General features: G+C 39.1%; 1 protein-coding gene across 1 annotated transcript in view; it reads right to left on the reverse strand.

Moving 5' to 3' along the window:
- The window catches only part of GALNT18 (polypeptide N-acetylgalactosaminyltransferase 18), a 224,863-nt gene that overhangs the window by 49,508 nt on the left and 156,656 nt on the right, over positions 1-18,699 (reverse strand). Inside the window, exons 8-9 of the mRNA XM_050335385.1 lie at positions 7,958-8,143; positions 2,427-2,564 (exon numbers count right to left, since the gene is read on the reverse strand). Of these exons, the coding sequence (XP_050191342.1) occupies positions 2,427-2,564; positions 7,958-8,143 (324 nt within the window). The remainder of the gene's footprint in view (positions 1-2,426; positions 2,565-7,957; positions 8,144-18,699) is intronic.

Below are 18,699 nucleotides of genomic sequence, written 5' to 3' on the forward strand. Positions count from 1 at the left end.
TAGTAGCAATATCTATATTTTATATAATAAATGAAGGCAGTTGATGAATGAAAGCACTTAAAGAATAAGAAAGCAGCTGACACGCTTTGAAACATCACACCTTTTTCCACTGTAAAACAGGCAAGCAAACAGGAGAGCAGACACGAAAGAAGATTAGATATCCAAGCAATTTTTCTACTAAAAAGATTAGGGCACTTTATCTTTTAGTGTTATACAACAGGATTTCATAAATCAGTAAGCTGTGTATTTCATAAAACACTCCCCCTTTGCCTGTTGCCATAGTTGTCCACTACTACCTTTGTGATAGAACAAATAAGACCTGCTCCTCACATCTCTCTTAGCTGATGAAGCTACTCTCATATTGCAGACTACAAACTGCATCATGTGTATTACTGTGCAGTCCCTAAATCATAGAATCATAGAATAGCCTGGCTTGGAAGGGGTGTTAAAGATTGTCTACTTCTAACACTCCTGCCACTGGTAGGGACACCTTGCACTAGACCAGGTTACTCAAAGCCCATGAAGCCAGGACTTGAACACCTCCAGGGATGAGAAGTCCACAGTTTCTCTGGGCAACCTGTTCCAGTGCCTCACCACCCCTATAGGAAAGAATTTCTTCTTAATATCAAATCTAAAACTGCCCTCCCTCAGCTTAAGGCCATTCCCCCTTTTTCTATCACTACATGCCCCTTGTGAAAAGTCCCTCTCCAGCTTTCCTGTAGCCCTGTAGGTACTGGAAGATGCCCCAAGGTCTCCCTGAAGGCTGACCACTTCTCCAGGCTGGCCACTGAGTTCAGTATTTCTGTAAAAAACTCTTCTTAATTCTTTTTGGTTTGTCTATTGCCCAAAGGCTGATGAAAAACTCCCAGCAGAATATAAAATCGTAGGATACCTGTTGCTGATTTTCATTTTGACTTGTACAATGTGGAGTTAACCCTGAGACAAACACCTTTGCTGTCCACTGGACTTCCTTTCTTTATATTGTATCATTTGCACCTGCAATCAAAGATTTTTTAGCCAGAGCTACCTACAAGCAGAATCATGCATTTGCTAGCTGCTATGCCTCCTTCTCCTCAGGAAACTCCACACCTGATTAGATCATTGCATTGCTGAGGGCAATTCCACAGTCTATGGAAGAGGCTCCTTGTACATAGGTGTGATTTTGGCATTGTTCTGAACTACTTTGGAAGGTAATCATTATCTCACGCATTTAGCAACAACCCAAACCTTTGCTGGAAGTGCTTTTCTTCTCTTGTTTGATTGTACAAAAAGCCAGCATTATTTTTTTAGTTGATCATCACATGGGGTCGTGGACTTTGTAGGATGTGCAATCCCATCATTTGCCACAACCAGAACAGCTGCTCTGTGTCACCCTCAAGGCTCTTGCCGAGCCATCCAGGCAAAAACTGCACAGCTCAGACTTCTTGAGAAATGTCTCAAGCCAAACCTTTCACTTGTAAGGTCTGCTCTTATTAGTCACATTTCCTAAACGGGACTTGCATGCAAAAAGGCAAATTTAATTCACAGGAATCAATTTTTTTTTTTAACATAACACTGGATGAGAATGTGAAAAAGATGTCCAAGGCCTCGTACCTTATTGTGGACCTGTATTAACTTACTGTGCTCATCTTCCATGTCATGCACACCTGCCCTCTCTGTTTGGATTGCCAGTTTTTGAGGGGCAAGAATTGCCTTTTTGCTTTAATTAGCACAGTACAACTCCAGTGTGATTTCAACACAGACAAGGGCACTACTGTCACACAAGTGATGATGATCCCAAAATGCATGGATGTAGCTGCAGTTTCTGCTGAATCCAATGTAATCACAGAACCTCTCTAGTGGGGCTTTACACAGGGGTTAGCTATGTGAGATTTGGTTAGTTTGGAATGTCAGTCTTTCATACCTTCTTCTAGCAATGTCTGCTGTGATCTTTTCTTGGGTGGATCAGGATTGCTGTTAAATGTCTGAAAGTTTAATAAGGGAAGGCATCAACCTTTAACAGTTGGATTTGATTATCTTAAAGGTCTTCCTTATTCTAAATGACTCTGTGATTCTAAATTAAGGTCTGGCTACCGTCTTAAGAAGGTTGCAGTTGAAATACTGAGTTTATTTTATGAATTCACCTGTTGCCACAAACATTCCAACTGTCAGCTCCAATGTGTCTAAAAAGTCACACCTTGAGTATTTCTGTGTGGAATTCCAACCACGAAGCAAACAAACAAAACATCAGGGAGGAAGATAACATTCAGAATACCTCAGCATGAATGGCAGCAGAGCAGCTGTCTCAGTCAACTAACCAGTAATAAATTATTTAACTGGTGACTTGAAGTTTATCTGATTCTTCTACTTAGAGCCAGGCATTTCCTCCATGAATTACTTCCACTATTACACCTTTTTAGAATGGGAAATGTAAACAAGATCCTTACCACCCCATAGGCGACAGTATCTGAATACATTCTCATTTCTGGATACACACTGACGAGATACCACCTAAAGGTCTTGCACTGGAGCTTTTTCCTGAGGGCCTTCCTCTCAGAAATATCACCAATATCAATTCCAGAGTCCTGCACATGAAACAAAGGACAGAAGAAGAAGAAAAGACATCAGCAAATACAATTCTGTGTAAACTAAACATCCAGAGTCTCCCCCACTGCAATTCCCAGCTCTTGGCTGTGAAGTAAGTCTGCTACCCACACACTCCATAAGGGTCTCAGTTAAATTATGACACAGGTCACTGTGGTGGGGTCTCTGTCCCAGGCTGCTTTGGTGAATGGAACCACTTCTGTTGACTTCAGTGGGGTTTTGATCCAGCTTCCAATGAGTATCACTGTTCTCTAATTTCCTGGCACTTTCCAAATCCAAAAGGAATTGGCAGGAAGCAGAAAGTTGCCCTAGAAACAACCTTATTGCTGCTATTCCACTGAGGCCTAATCATTAGTGGATGACACTTTCTGGCCATTTCTGAAGTCTGGGTTACTGTTTCATGCAAAGAGCAGAAGCTCTGCTCACCTCTCTGAAATAGCACTTATTAAATTTCTCTTAAAGCATAAAAAGAAAAGTTGCTATTTTTGTTAAAAGCAATTGCAGAATATTCTCTCCCCCAATTTTTATTCACCTTTACATTTCTGGCTAACCTAGTTCCCGCTTATCATTAGAGCAGATCACAAAGCATGAGTTTCACAAAGTCCCTGTATATAAAAATCAATAATTTATCACATTAAAATCGTGCAGTAGAAATTTTTAGAGAGGGATCTAACTGCAAATCCATGGATGCTCTTTGACAGGAAGTAAAATGAGACATTTTGCTCCACACTGTGCTCTACCACTCCTGCCTCAGAGCAAAACACAGGACATATAAATTTTCATGGGGAAATCTTATAATCTATCTACTTATACAACAGCTTTTACTGAGCCATAAACACCCCAAAGATTTTGTCAGCCACAAGATAGGATTAAAAAATAACATTGAAAGCATTGAATTTTCTTAGTTACACATCAAAAAGCTATCTGTATAAGTAGGTTTCTGAACTGCTAGAGCAACAAATGCATCCCAAAGCACTGAATTAATGCTAATCTTGAACAAGTATATTTTATAATGGAAACATTTTCTAACTGAAGCAAAACTTACTTCCACATGAGCAAAATATACTAATAAGTAGGAAAGTGAGATCTGGCATTCACAGGCATAACTCAACCTTAAAAATGGTGACTCCCCTCCCCTCAAGCCCTACATCATTCATAAAATTTTCTGTGAAACTACTCCTCAAGTGGTCATTTTTTCCTGACTTTTGTGGCAAATGACTAGACAGAGGAAAAGGTTGTAGGGTTCTGTAAGAAAATCAACTGATCTCATGAACAAATCCTGCTCATGCACTTGCCGGTGTATCTGCCACTTGTGGGAAGGAAAAGGAGGATGCCAGCACACAGACATTTGACTTCCATCGCTAACAAGACTTCCTGGGATCAGGTTCTAAATTGTTCTAGTGCAACCCAACTCCTTTCTCCTGCAACTCTGCAGGCACCAAAGCTTTTTTCCTTGCAGTTTACTGTGTAAGGTAAGAAAGAGCATCAAGGGCCTCAGAAATCACATCCTCCTATGCAGTTGGAGAAGAAAAATAGCTCTCATGTAGCACACTGGCTTTATCAGCAGCACTAAGTCAGTGTGTTCCCAAAGCTGAGAATATGATGGAAGAAAGAAAAACAACAAATAAAACCAGAAGCACAGGCAGAACACATAGAAAGCACAGTTCTTGCCTGTGGGACTTGATGAATCTTTCCTTTGAGTTTTAAGTGCTTTTCTGAATCTATTTATCTAAGTGATTGTGATGCAGAAATCACCATAGCATCTGAGATCCCTATTTGAAGCTCTGGGTACTTCAGAGGGAAGACCACAGAGATCCCAGGAGGGCAGTCACAGCACACTGCCAAATGAGTCTGACTCCTTTTAGTACTACTATTATTAACTCTCAAAGACTAAAACCTTTGGAAACATCTGACTTTCCAGAGATCTGTGAATTCTTCCATGGAAAAAGCAGATCCTGTGGTTAACATTTTGGAATAACATAGTTCATGGAAAGTCCTGACTATTATAACTTAATACATTTCTATTACCTACACAGTACATTACCAGTGCACTGTTTCATCAGCTTCCAGATAGAGAATTACTCCTGTAGTTACCCACTTGTGTAACAGTATTTGGCAATGCTATCTCTCTGTCCTCTTTACATGTCTCTCAAAATTAGGTTTTGACATGTTTTTCCCTCAGCTGAAGTTAGGTTTGGCTTGAAAATTGCCCCTTTTTGGTATTTCACCATCCCTAGCCTTTCTCATCCACTGTCTCTTTGCTCCATGACTACTGGTAGTCTGTATTACAAGTGTCCCACAAGCTTTAAGTTAGTTTTTAGTTTGCTTCTTTACACTGAATTCTCCCCCTTTCTCCTGATGTTTCTGCACCAACCAGAGCCTGAGTTGCTCCTGACCTTTAGATGTCTAAAAGAGGACTCCCACTAATGATGTATATGATTTTCTTTATGCTGATGATTCAGTTACAGTGCTTGGGAGTGTAATTTTGTACTGTACTCTCCTGCTTTCCTTAAACATGTACTTGCTTCCTACTGTTCCAGATTCAGCTCAGTCCTCACAAGGTTTAGCATGGGAAAGCAAAAGGAAGTCCCTGGTCTTCAGAACTTTTCCCCTGATTCTTGGCATCAGGTCTTGCACAATGAACACAAAAATGCTGTAGAGCACCCTCAGAATTACACAACTGATTTGGGATACTTGAGCACATCTCATGCAGTCAGAACCAAAAAATACCCCAGCACTCTTCATAGAATCACAGAATGGCTTAGGTTGGAAGGGACCTTAAAGATCACCAGGTTCCAAACTCCACATCGTGGACAGGGACACCTTCCAGTAGATGAGGTTGCTCAGAGCTCCATCCAACCTGGCCTTAAACACTTCCTGGGACAGGGTACCTACAACTTCTCTGGGAAGCCTGCTCCAGTGCCTCACCACCCTCACAGCAAAGAACTTTTCCTAATATCTAATCTAAACCTACTCTCTTTCAGGTTAAACCCATCGCCCCTTGTCCTGTCACTACATTTTGCCTTTGCAAAAAGTCCTTCTCCATCTTCCTTGTAAGCTCCCTTCAGGTACTGGAAGGCCACAATTAGGTCACCCCAAAGCCTTCTCTTTTCCAGGCTGAACAATCCCAGTTCTCTCAGCCTTTCCTCACAGGAGAGGTGCTCCATCCCTCTGATCATCTTGGTGGCCTCCTCTGGACTCACTCCAACAGGTCCGTGTCCTTTCTGTGCTGGATGCAGCACTCATGGTGGGGTCTCATGAGAGTGGAGCAGGACTCTTCCAAGTACTTCCCTCTTCTCCACACAGTAAAATATGAAAGCTGGGTGAACACTGGATTGTACCCAGCTGTAAGTCCTTTCTGACAGGAACATTTTCTGATGGTCACCAAGGTTCCACACTGTCTTGGAACATCCTGCAGCAATTACTAGACAGTGAGCAGATTCAGGCTTTATAGGCCTGTTAGAACTGTGAAAACTAAGCTGTTCCCAGGGCATTTTTAATAAGTATGTGGGCATGTTTGTGTTTATTTGGTTTTCTACAATGGTGAGAAAAACTAAGGAAGGTTCTTTGTGCTACAGGTTCTGTACATGCACATAGTAACAGATTTCTCCCTCTGCAACAGAGGCATCTCAGTATATTAAAGAAGAGACTATCACTATTAAAAGCTGATTTAGAATTTGCCATTTCCAGTTTCAAGTCTCCTCTATGATTTGACAGCAGTGGCCTTTGTGAAAATGAAGAGAGATTATGAGTTCAGTGCAATGATTAGTATGTTTGTAGGGGGAAAATGACTGGAGATTCAAGTAGTAAAAAACCTTGTTATTCCTCTTAAAAATATAAACAAAATCATTGTTGGCAGTACAAGATCTACTGTGAAAACATCTTGATGTATTTTGTGATGTGAAGAAATCAGTTCACACACTGCATTTACTTTTCCTTTGGTTAATAACTTTCACTTTGTTTAATAAATTAATTTTAAAATGTATTATAGCAGGCTTACTCTTTTTCTGCTCTATCAGCACAGCCAAGGCTGTTATTATTACTTGTTAAATAGGAATATAATAACAATAACAACAATTTATCTTTGTCTTCTTTATGAATTTGATTTCAAATTGCATTCAAATCTCAAATTTGCACAAGCTTAAGCACCACCACAATCATGTTTGGATGAATATTATGCAACTATGTGTATAATACAGTATATCCTGGTTATCAGAAGGAATTTCTAAATTTTCTGCTGTTTTTGCAAGTCAAAAATTTGAAACTTAATCAATGAAGATCAACCAATCTTCAAGGAAATAACTAACAATAAAAAGTAGAATCTGAACTTGAAGTCTTTCAGGTTAATCCCAAATAAATTTAATTTGAAACTGTTCTGACAAAAAATCAGTAACCCTATCCAGTCCAGAAATGTCTTATTCTTGTATGGACTGCTGTGTGACTACTCAAAACAGGGACACTTCAAAGGGTAACTTGGATTCCGTGTACATGGGACTAACTTTTAGCAAAGTCCTTTACTTTTACTCGATTGTAGAGGACCTTTTTTTCCCTGCTATTTCTGTGGTAAATTATGTGGCTAAGGCTGCAACCTGAAAATAGAGGACAGTGACTTCCGCACTTTGCCAAAATTATCTAGTTTTAATCACAAGAGATGAAAGATGCTATTGAAAGCAGCTGAACCAACATTAGCATTCATATATCTAGCTGTTTTTTTGATTCTAACCTCTCTTACTTATTAAACTACAGGAAAAGTAGTTTTACATTTTATTTCTTGAAACGGAAATTGCAGCAAACCAGTTTCTCAGAACAGTTGTGAAATCAGTCAGACAGAATTTACAGAAATTTTATTAAAGAAAGATGAAATTGCCCTTTAATTTATTAAGTCTAGACTATTTGCTTTTGCTGTAATGTCATACACCCACATTTGCATCAATAGATGTCAGCATCCTTTTTCCCTTGGCAGCACTCTCCTCCCAAATCTGGTGGAATTATAGCTCTCAGTGATGGTAAATAGGAGACTCAAATTCAAAATAAGATGTGTAATGTAGGTTTGATGCTTTTTCCCCCACACTTTTCTCCAGCTACTACATTAATATGTCCATGAAGAGTCATCAGCGAGGATGCTGAACTTGACAAGAAATTCATTTTTTAGGGACTTAAAGAAGACAAAGAAATTATTCTAGAATAAGACACAACTGCATATATATAGGTTTATATGTTAGTGTGTATGTATAGGCATACCTTACGTGACACATAAATACATACATACATGTATACAAATAGAATCCTACCAGGAAAATCAAAATTCGGGATAGGAGCCAAACACAAAAGGATCTAAAGCCAAAGCTTGCAAACCCTGGTCTTTGTGACTCACCTCCTGGGGTATGTTCCAGGCCATGTAGACATGGCTCTTAAATTCATCCATCCAGACTTCGGCCACCCTGAGCGCGTTCCTCCGGACGTGAGCAGTTAGATCCTCTGTGTAGGGTTTGTGTGCTCTTTCAATGTGGGCAATCCTGGAGCACGGCAGAACCTCAACGCTTCCTCCACACTGCCATACCTAGGAGGAAAAAAAAAGATATACTGCTAACTGAGAGCTCCTTACACCGCTGTGGGCATCCAGCAAATACACTGAAATTGTTTTATTTCTATGCTTGTCATTGTTGCAAAGGAGAATAAGTTCTCAAGACTTGTTTGAGAGGGTTTTTTTAGACACTTGTGAGAGGAGAGAGTTATTACCTTGCCCTACCACGAGTTTCTACTACTACTTAGTCTTAGGGCAGAACTTCTGCATTACCAGTAGCCTCTCATCACAATCTTACTGGATCAATTTAGCTCTTCTCAAGATTATCAAAAAAAGTATTTATAGGGCGTTCAAAACAGTAACAAAAACAACTGGTTCAAGAAATGCCCTACAGGCATTTCTCTTAAGGTTTTGCACAGTCTATCTCAACACACACACACCCCTCAGAACCCAGAGCTAGGCAGCCTGGCCTAAGACAGAAATTAAGCCAATCAAGACCAATTTAAGACCACTAATGTTTCAGGTTCTAGGAAGATGAAGAATACAAATGTGCCTTATGCTTTGCTTTAAATATAGTTCACAAAGGAGTGACAAAGACCAAGACTGCCTAATGACGGTGTTGTGTAAACAATTTCATCAGTCACTACTCTTACAATACATTTACAATGCAGGTTACTGTACCTGCTCGACTGTGTTTCAGTTTTGCCCACTCCCACAATTGAGCTTATGTCCATAACATTAATCATAAGTATTGCATTAAATTCTGATTTTCTCTTCCTGCTTTCAACGAAAGAGAAAAACACTTTGGCAGAGTTAAGAGTCAGTGAAGTACATGTATTATTTTACATGGAAGCTCTTTTTCCGTGTATCTTGTACTATGTAAACTTCCTAACAAGATCAAGGCAGCCCATTCATAATGGTTGAGTGAATGCTGCTCAGGTGAAACCCTAAATGTACTCCAACTGTTTGATCCTGCTGAACAAGTACCTCAGCGTCCCAGAGGCAGGTGTACTGACTGAGAAGTGACAGAGTTTGCCTTATGATACTGCCAGCAGAGATTCCTGAGGCTTGGTGTCTCATCCTGAGAGAGCAAAAAAGGAGAGCAAGGGTGCTCCTTCCTCATACAGCTCATCCAGGAGAGTATATTCTGGTCTCCTTCCTAGTGGCCAGGGATGTGGGCTGGCAGAACATCCTGTTCTGGAGCTGATCTCAGACCCCTCCGGTCTGTCCATCCTATAGGCATATGCTCTACTAAGGAGGCACTTTGTTCAGTCATTCATTTTATATATTTAGACATCTGGCTTGAATACAGCATTTAGGCATTTGGCAGCTCCTGAGACCAGAAAATGTGGCATGCAGTCAGAATGTTTACAAAGCTTTTTCTGAACTGGTGCCTAATTGCATTCAGCATATGTTGGGAGAAGAGATAGAGCCTTGGTTTTCAGAGCTCTATGGAAAATGAGCTATCCCATGAAACTGCTGTACAGTCAGGAAAGAAGCTGAAAAGACTTCAGCATGTCTCTGTGTCCAGACCTTGGAAAACCATAAGAGTAAATAAACATAGCCATTATCAACATCAGGACAAAACTGAGATGATCATAAATATTTAAAAATAATTGTGAAATTGATCTGGCACAGGAATAAATAATCCGGAAACAACATTTGTGTCCTGTCTTTCTAAATGTCTTATTAAGTGGGCAATCTAGTTTAATGATCTAACAAAATGAATAGTTTGTCAAACATTTAATTATAAATGGTCAGCTACATCTCCTAATAAAGATTAAATGTGAAGTATCATCAGGCTGTGTTCACACAATGCCTGCTTTCAGTCCAAGTCACTTTTCAGTACAGCACTGACATCCAGCTATAAATAGTTTCAGAGTTACTCACTGTACACTGCTTAAATTAGTATCATAAAAGACATGGAAGATGTAGAGATGGTCATAACTTAGCCTGGGACAAGGCAATTCAATACCACATGCATTGCCTACTCTGCCCAGCCTTGCTCATTTTAACTAGGGGTGGCCTTGATCCAAGTCTAAGCTGTGAACACCAAATCTTTGGTGGAATCTTCAGTTAGGTTTGAATGCCATCTTGACAACAGGTTGAGCCAAAAATTCACAGTCTGTAGTAAGCTGCATTTCCAAGTAAATTTCAAGGAACTGAAAATCTGAAAAGCAGACTCACCTATAATTTTAGTATTGATTCAGTAATCAGTGAAATCTAATTTGACTGTATAATGAAGTTGTATGTTTTCAAAAAACATTCTGAGATGACCAAATCTGTGATACAGTTTGTAAATAACAACTACTTACTACCTGAATAAACACCAATTAATCAAATCCAATGGCCACTCCTTCCTCCCAGACCTTGTTGGTCTTTGTTCTATTTGCAAAGACTAGTTAATTACCATCAATTAATTAGCTATCAGTACAGATGCTGACGGAAGAAGTGGGTTGTGTTAAACACTTTCAAAACCATATTCCGTTATTTCTGAGCAAAAATCTCCGAAAATCCATGAAACTGTGATTAACATGCAGCAAAACCGGACTAGAGGTGTATGCTAATAGCTTCCATACATCAAGATGAATAAAAGTCCTTTAATTAATGACTTTTTAAAGAGGACACACGAAACACACGGGCTCCGAAGATATGCAAGTTACAGTTGTGCAGAGCTTACGGTCAGAGCACTCAGAGCCCTTGCAGAGTGAAGGCAGAGGCACTGCTTTATGAGGGCAGAGAGCACAATCCTGACATGCTCAGCTGGTTACAGCTGGGACGAGCCATAGTCCCTTTCTCTCCCAGAAGCTTTCTTTGCCAGTAAGTTGAGTAAACTCTTTATCCGAACATTTCATTACACTTGGAGAATGGTCAGTCATAAAAACCCAAAATGCAGGTAGGTAATGCACTAAAGTGGGACTTTCAAAGGACATGAAACTCTCCTGCAACCTCATGGAATTCTGGATTCCCGATTCCCTAAAATGTGCAAAACCTCCAGCCAAGGAATGAAGGGCTTTGCTACTCATACAATAAATATTAAACACTGGACTGAACTGGATCTATGAATACTAAACAATGAACATGATTAACTACTACAAGAAGTGTCAGAGTTTTCAATTCTTCCCTGATTATATTTTAAATAAGGAAATTTCTTGCAGTTTGTTTCTTTCCCTCTTAGACAGACTGTCCACTTGAATCTGACCACTTTGTGGATAACTGGATGTTTTTCAAGATATCTTGAGAAGGTATAAATCTCATAACAAAAGTGCACAGAAGAGACTAATTTATTACTCCGAATCAATACCTTTTAGTCAAATATAATTTTTAGGGGTTTTTTTAATTAATATTTTAATACTAAGAAATATATTTTCTTAAAGACTCTACTCAGTGGGAAATTGCAAAGCCTTTTAGAGGGATCTGTTCTTCATCTAATAAAATTCCTGTAGACAAGAGATCGTCTTTATAGTTAAGAAATAGGAATAGCAATGGAGGGGTCAGTTCCTCACAACTTCACACATCTCCCCTGTGAATTTGACAGTAATTTTTTTGCTGTCATCAGCATTCTTTATTCATGCTTCATCCATACTGAGCAGCTTTCTAGCTCTCCAGAACTGTTACTTTATGTAATGGCTATAAATACATACTAAAGTTTAAAATCAGTGACGCTTTTGCAAATTATCATCCATGACTTCAGCAGCAAGTCTAAAGATAAAAGAGCTTCAAAGACTTTTTTTAAATCACATGGATTTGAAGAATGGTTTGACGAAAAATGTTCTATCTCTGAGCATACTGTGGCTGTAATCAGTAATACTAAATGACTAACCTGCTTGTACAAATTGCAAGGAGGAAATGTGATTAATTTCCTCAACTATGGTTAAAAGGAAATTCAGCACCTTTTCCTGTTGCCTAGGAAGATGTTTTACCTATCATAGGCAAGAGGTGGAAATTGCCAGCAATAGCCTCAATTTCCTGACAAATCTCTAAATACACATAAGCACTTGTACACATAAACACGTGCTTTCATCACTGTGACACAATAAAGCAATTCATGTTTCATGCTGTAAAAGCACCAATTTCAAAACTGTGCCAACAGGTCTCAGACTTTGCCTTAAGGTAAAGACCTTAGGAAGTTTTGAAGTGTGAGGGACTGTATATCTTTGGGAGCACTTCATATGATTCTGGAGCTCCAGAAAGGCAGAAAGTTTGCTTTGCTTTGGAGGAATTCCTTGAGGTTCTGGTCCTGATGGTTCAGTTTGCACAAACAGTCTTTCAGAAAAAGAACTCCCCAACTGGAGTTTCCCTTCCAGAGAGCTCTCAGAGTCCACTTCAGTGTGTTTGCAGTGCTCCCTTCCAAGAGGGCCTTAGAAAGGGCTCTTTATTCTTGAATTCCTGAAGAGGTTCATATATCTTTGTTCCTTCATCACTAGCAAAAGGTAGTAAAATTCCTTAAAAAACTCAGGGTCTAAAGGGACAGTAGCAGTGCCAAGGTGAACACTTACAAAGCTAAAAGACTAAAAGCCTATGACCCAAACTAAGCAAAGCAAGTGAGAGATGACAGGAACATTAATTTTATACAGAGAATCTACAGGGGGGGAGGAAAAGTAAAAAAAAAAAAAAAAGAGAGAGAGAGGATTTTCCCTTTTAAATCTTCAGTTGTTATGGCTTACCTGGAGAATTTGTCCAAGCTCTAAGCACTTCATACTGTTAATTTACCAAAGGTACATTTACACATTGTTATAATAGTAACTGTGGCCCTACATCTGTGTGAATTTCTGTTCAGTAAGATTAAAGTAATACCACAGAGCAAACGGAAAACATGATCTTCACATTGGGAGAGCCAGAAAGGCAGCGGGCACGTAAAACCATGGAGAGGACACAGATGGTGGCACACATCCTTACAAATGTCTAAACCCATCTGGTCACAATTGTTTTAAAGCAAAGTCAGTTCACATCTGGAAAATTTGTTTCACTAGGCAGACGTCTTACCTTCTATTTAGCTTTATTTTTAAATCCACATCCTTTAGCAAATCCTTTCCAATTTCATTTAAACATATTTGAATTTGCATATTTAATCAAAACAATTACAGCTCTGAAGCTAATCCCTCTCTTGAATATTTAATTTATACTTGATTATAAAATGATATAACACTTCTTCATTAGAAGTGTTTCTTTTTATCTCTTTAATCACTGAGTGTTCTTTTCATGTTATAGAACCTAAATCTAATAAAAAAATAAACCCTACATGATGCTGAGCAGTTTATTAGCATGTACTGCATTCATTAAATTTACACAGATTGTGCAGTTTCTCCCAGAGCTGATATGACCTTGTTTGAAATCATCCTGTACTTTGGACTGCAAACAAAACCTTTTAATAATTAAGTGATTTCTCAAAAAGCTGAAGTAATTTCTAGTTTTTGTGCAGTTTGCAAACGACAAAATTAGAAAAACTCATTAAAGATGCCCTCAAGATAAAAAAAATAGTCAGTGTGAATTAATTACTACTGTGGATACAAACTAATAGTTACCAATATCCTTTAACATTTATTTTGGGGAACAATTTAATGTAAAAAGTATTTGTAAATCTTGTTAACCTTTGTCATTACCATTCACTGCTTACTGATAATCAGTAATGAGCTTGATACATGTCAGTATGAATAAATTATTTTTATTCAATACCATGACCATTTTGAGTTTATGTTTTGGTACCTTGACAGGTGACTGCAGAAAGGACTGCAGAGAGAATGGTCAGACACAGAGATGACTGAAATCAATGTTCACATCTTCAGTTGCAATCAGTGGGTTTTCAATCACACCCCGGAAGTTTTTGGATTGTCACGTGCATTTGGGCATCTGTCCCTGTAGACCTAGAAACTACACTCACTGGATGAAATATGCAAATCTTTATTTAGTCATACCTTCACTTAAGTCAGATAATCTTTACTAAATAATTGGAGTATTGACAATAAGTATTGATGGATTTGGCTAATTTTCCCCAGAGTTCAGCAAGAAGACATGCACAGCTTTGCTTATTCCACTGGTCTCAAATAGCTTCCTCTCACTAAAGAAGTCTGCCCAAACACTGGAACTAAATACAAAGTCCTGGCCTTAGCACAGAAATTCAGAATTAGAAAAATGAGAATATAGATGGACAAGAAGAGAAAGAAAAATGCACAGTTTATTGAAGCTATGGTTCTGGTTTACTCCCTGCTTCCAGATATTGAATGAGCTAAAAAAGAGAATCCTGTCATTGGTGTGTATCCCAGCAGAGTGAAAGTTACATCCCAGAGGGATGCAACTGAGTTTCAAGAGGTGACTGCCTATAGTGACAGCTCAGAAGAGTATGCTAAAAGATATCAGAGACTAGAGAGACAGATCTTTAAAATTACTTTGTCTGTTTTACTGAAACTCTGTGAGGTTCTTGAAGACTAGTCTAATTACCATCACACAAGCCTGTCATACTTTCAGGTAAACCTTTCTCTTTGTATGTGAGAACAGCTTTTTTCCATAACCAAGCTGATATCTTAATGTGACACTGTAAGCAACCTATAAAAACACACACCCACAATCTAAAAGATTTTTCAAAAGGAAAATAAAAAACTTTTACATAACTAGAGCTGCTCTTCATTTTTAAAATGTAAATTATCCCTTAAATCTAACTTTTTGAAGTCATCATTAATTGCCTCACAGGTCTTATTTTACATTAATTGTGCCTTTATAAAACACTCTCATTGAAAAAGTAATACATGTAAAGATTCTTCTCATACTAAACTGCCATTTCTTTCCTTCCTCTTTTAGATAATTGCTTCATTATGTACTTTTTAAATTGTTTTGTTCTGCAGGGATTAATTCTGAATGTATTTTCATGAGGTGTGAAACCTTTACAGTATGCTGTTAAAACACGTATGGTGTGTTGCTGGTTTACAGTTGCAGGAACTATTCTCTGCCCGTGTCACTTGGAGATAACATGCTTCAAGGGTCACTGAAGGTATATGGCTTCATTCAGTTCTCCTCCAAACGTGTCTATCTCATTGCCAGGCACATCAGTCCAGTTTAAGTCATGAATAGGAAGTAAAAGAAATCACTTTTTAATCTTAAAAGGCCCAAAAGCAGAAAAGCGAATGGGATCACCACTGGTTTAGCATCCAGTCTTGTTAATCTTGCACTAATCCCAGGCTTGATCACAGAATAGAAGAGAATATCCTGAGTTGGAAGGGACCCATCAGGATCATCAAATCCAGCTCCTGGCCCAGCACTGGAGCATTCCCAAGAGTGACACCATGTGTCATATGGTGTCATGCCAAACACACAGGGGAAAATCGGTGAAGAGGAATGCTTGGAGTGATGGAATCCCAACTCACCGTTATGTGTTCTGGAGCCCAGCTTTCTTGCCTGCCAGTGGGAAGTGGGGGATGAATTCCTTGCTCTGCTTTGCCTGTGCACGTGGTTTTTGCTACTGAACTGTTTTTATCTCAACCTGTAAGTTTTTTCACTTTTACCCTTCTGATTCTCTCCCCCACCCCACCCCAGGGAAGTGAGTGAGCAGCTGCATGGGGCTGAGCTGGCAGCTGCGGTTAAATCATGACACATGTTAAAACAAATATGGAATCTTCACAGCCACAAAGAATTGTAATACCAGACAGTACAATGGCATTCCACCATGCCACGACTTGAAAGTGCAGAAGGGTATTAAACATGAGGCTAATAATGCATCAATTAATTTACATCTCACCTGGGTCCACTGTATATTGTACATATCCAAGTGTATATTGACTTTAACTGTTTTACTTCTTTCCATACCACCAAACCCAACAACTTCCTCTCATAAAACATCAAGATATCTACATTACTTCCTAGTTGGTAATGTGCAACCACACAGGCACAGTTGGTGAAAAAACATTTGTGGGAAATCTCTGTGTGGCTTCATTGTCCTTTCTTGTAGGGTATAGTGATGCCATATGTTAGCTGCTGCAGTAACAATTCCCTTTCCTGTGGGAGTAGCTAATAAAATGTTCTCTCCCCAGAAATGGCAAAAACACAAAAATGATTCACTGTTAATGCTGTCTGTATGTATAATTACACATGCTGTAGCTCCAGGTTACCTGCTGAGGCATTCATGGGCAAAATAGGGGAAAAAAACCCAATGATTCCAGTGTAGAAGTGACTGAAACCAGAACAAGCTGCAAAAAGCCAGTTTCTGCTGATGTCATGACTGGTAGAATTTGGAGGAATGACAATTCCTTATTTTATTCTCAAAAGAGCTTTTTTTTAACCTGTACTTTTAATTTGTTAGAATTACAACCCCATAAATAGAGAATTTTAATCTGTGTCACCTTGGGATTCAGATTGTTAACACAGTGAGGTACTTTGCAAAACAAAACTAACCCTAGGAATAAATTTGTGTGCACTGATAAGCCACTGCTGGTCACAGAGGGTGTTGGTTAAGTGCTTATGCCATACTTACACTGCTAAGGGATTATTTTTATCTTGGTGAAAGTCTGAGCTATGAAAAGCATTGGCTACATCTCATAAGAAGTAACATTTGGCCAATCTTTACAATTTTTTTCTTCAGTCTAGAAATGGTCTCTTCTTAATTCACAAGATGGATAAAAGCAAAATAGACTTCTATTTAAAGCTTTAATGCAAAGTTAAAGAGAAATCACTATCTTAAAAAGCAGTATTTAAATGTTACATAAATAGAGCACCTAAGAATTCTCAGCCCTTTGCCTCTGCACACCATCAACATAATACTGGTGAACAGCACCAGTGATCATATACTAAGAATGTTTTCTCTACACCAAATCATTCTATGCTGGCAAAGAATATTGGTCTACTTTTTAAAATCAAGTAAAAATGTGCTTTAAGACTTCAGCAAATGATGATAGCTGTAAGTGCAAGAATGGGGGACGTCTTGATTCACTTTCCTGAAGGGAGTTTAGGAAAGATCAGCACTGCTCAGTGGAGTGCCATGAAAGGGGACCCAGCAGCAAGGACAGAAAGGGACACTATGCACACATGACACATCCCAGTTGTGCAAACAATCCCACAACTCAGCAACTCCGTGGAAAATCCTCTCACTTTCTTCATTCATTCCCAGTCATTTTGACCTCTTGGCACACCAGCCTGTCAATTTTCCTAACACAGGAGTTTTTCGGGCAGCATGGGAAATCATAAATTGATGAACATTAGAACTAGCCCTGCAGTTTAAAAAAAAAAAAAAAAAAGGTACAATTAAAAGTTTACTGAACTGGAGGTGTTCAGAGATAGTGGGTATGGGGAGCCTTTCAGACCACAGTGCTAGCAGGGCCAAAGCACTGGTGTGTTGCAAGAGTGAGAAAAAGAGCATGGCAAGGAGAAGGAGAAAATATAAAGCAGTGTAGCTGTTTAAGCCTATGTGCTGCAGAACTAAACCCTACTTTGAACACTTGTGATTTAATCCAGCAATTAAACACCACTCGCTCCCTCCTCCTGCCCTACCCCCAGTGGGATGAGGGAGAGAACTGGAAAAAAAGTAAAATTCATGGGTTGAGGTAATTTAATATGACAGAAAAGTAATGGAAAATAATAACAATAATGATAAAGGAATCAGAACATACAAAAGAAATTATGCACAATGCAATTGCTCACTATGTGCAACTGATGCCCAACCAGTTCTTAAGCATCAGCACCCCCTGGCCAGGCTGTATCAGCTGTCCTGGCTGAGGCCCCTCCCAGCTTCTTGTGCCCCCATCCTGCTCATGGGGAGGCAGTGTGAGAAGCTGAAAAGTCCTTGACTTAATGCAAACTTAGTAACAACTGAAACATCAATGTGTTATCAGTTATTCTCATCTAAATCCAAAACACAGCACTACATCAGCTACTAAGGAGGAAATTAACTCCACCCCAGCCAAAACTAGAATAGCTATCCAAATGTTCTCCTTAATAAAATCAGACATCTATTTACAAGTAATACATTCACAGGTTCATGTAATTTATGGCCCATGTTAGAAACACTGACAGGTAAAATTGCTGGAAACTTCTCGGGAAAGAGGAAAGAGTCCAAAGTGTTTTCAGATAAATATGGAGATTTGGGGGCAAATGTAAATATCTTCACTTGCTTGTGATTATCAAAGAGAACACTGGTGCAAGGGCAAATTATGAGAAAGCTATCTCAGGCAAGAAACAGTCAGGATACACACGCACTGTGGATTGGAGATGGCTGGACATGAAAGCAGCAATAGGCTCCTATGCACCATATGGGAAAGACTAAGTTAACTAGTTGGCAGTGAAGAATCATGATCCCAAGAGTATATGGGGGGGTAAAGAATTGTTAAGAGCCAAACCCCATTAAAAAAATCATCCCCCAAAGACCCTACCCCAAAAGAAACAAACAAATAATGGAAACCACCTCTGGAATTTGAGAAACCAATAGATCAGAGAAGAGGCATGGTGGACTTCAAAGCTGCTTGCTCTGCCACAGAGGGACTCTACAGTATGGAAAATACCCCAAAGAACACTGGGACTGTTTTCTGTTCAAATAACTCATTTCTTCATCTCTATCCATAAACCACATTCCTCTAGTTCTCCACTAACAGAAAGAGCATCAGCCTCACCTA

The sequence above is a fragment of the Myiozetetes cayanensis genome, unplaced genomic scaffold (assembly GCF_022539395.1).
Source record: "Myiozetetes cayanensis isolate MyiCay16 unplaced genomic scaffold, myiCay2020 scf6-25, whole genome shotgun sequence".
Lineage (NCBI taxonomy): Eukaryota > Metazoa > Chordata > Aves > Passeriformes > Tyrannidae > Myiozetetes > Myiozetetes cayanensis.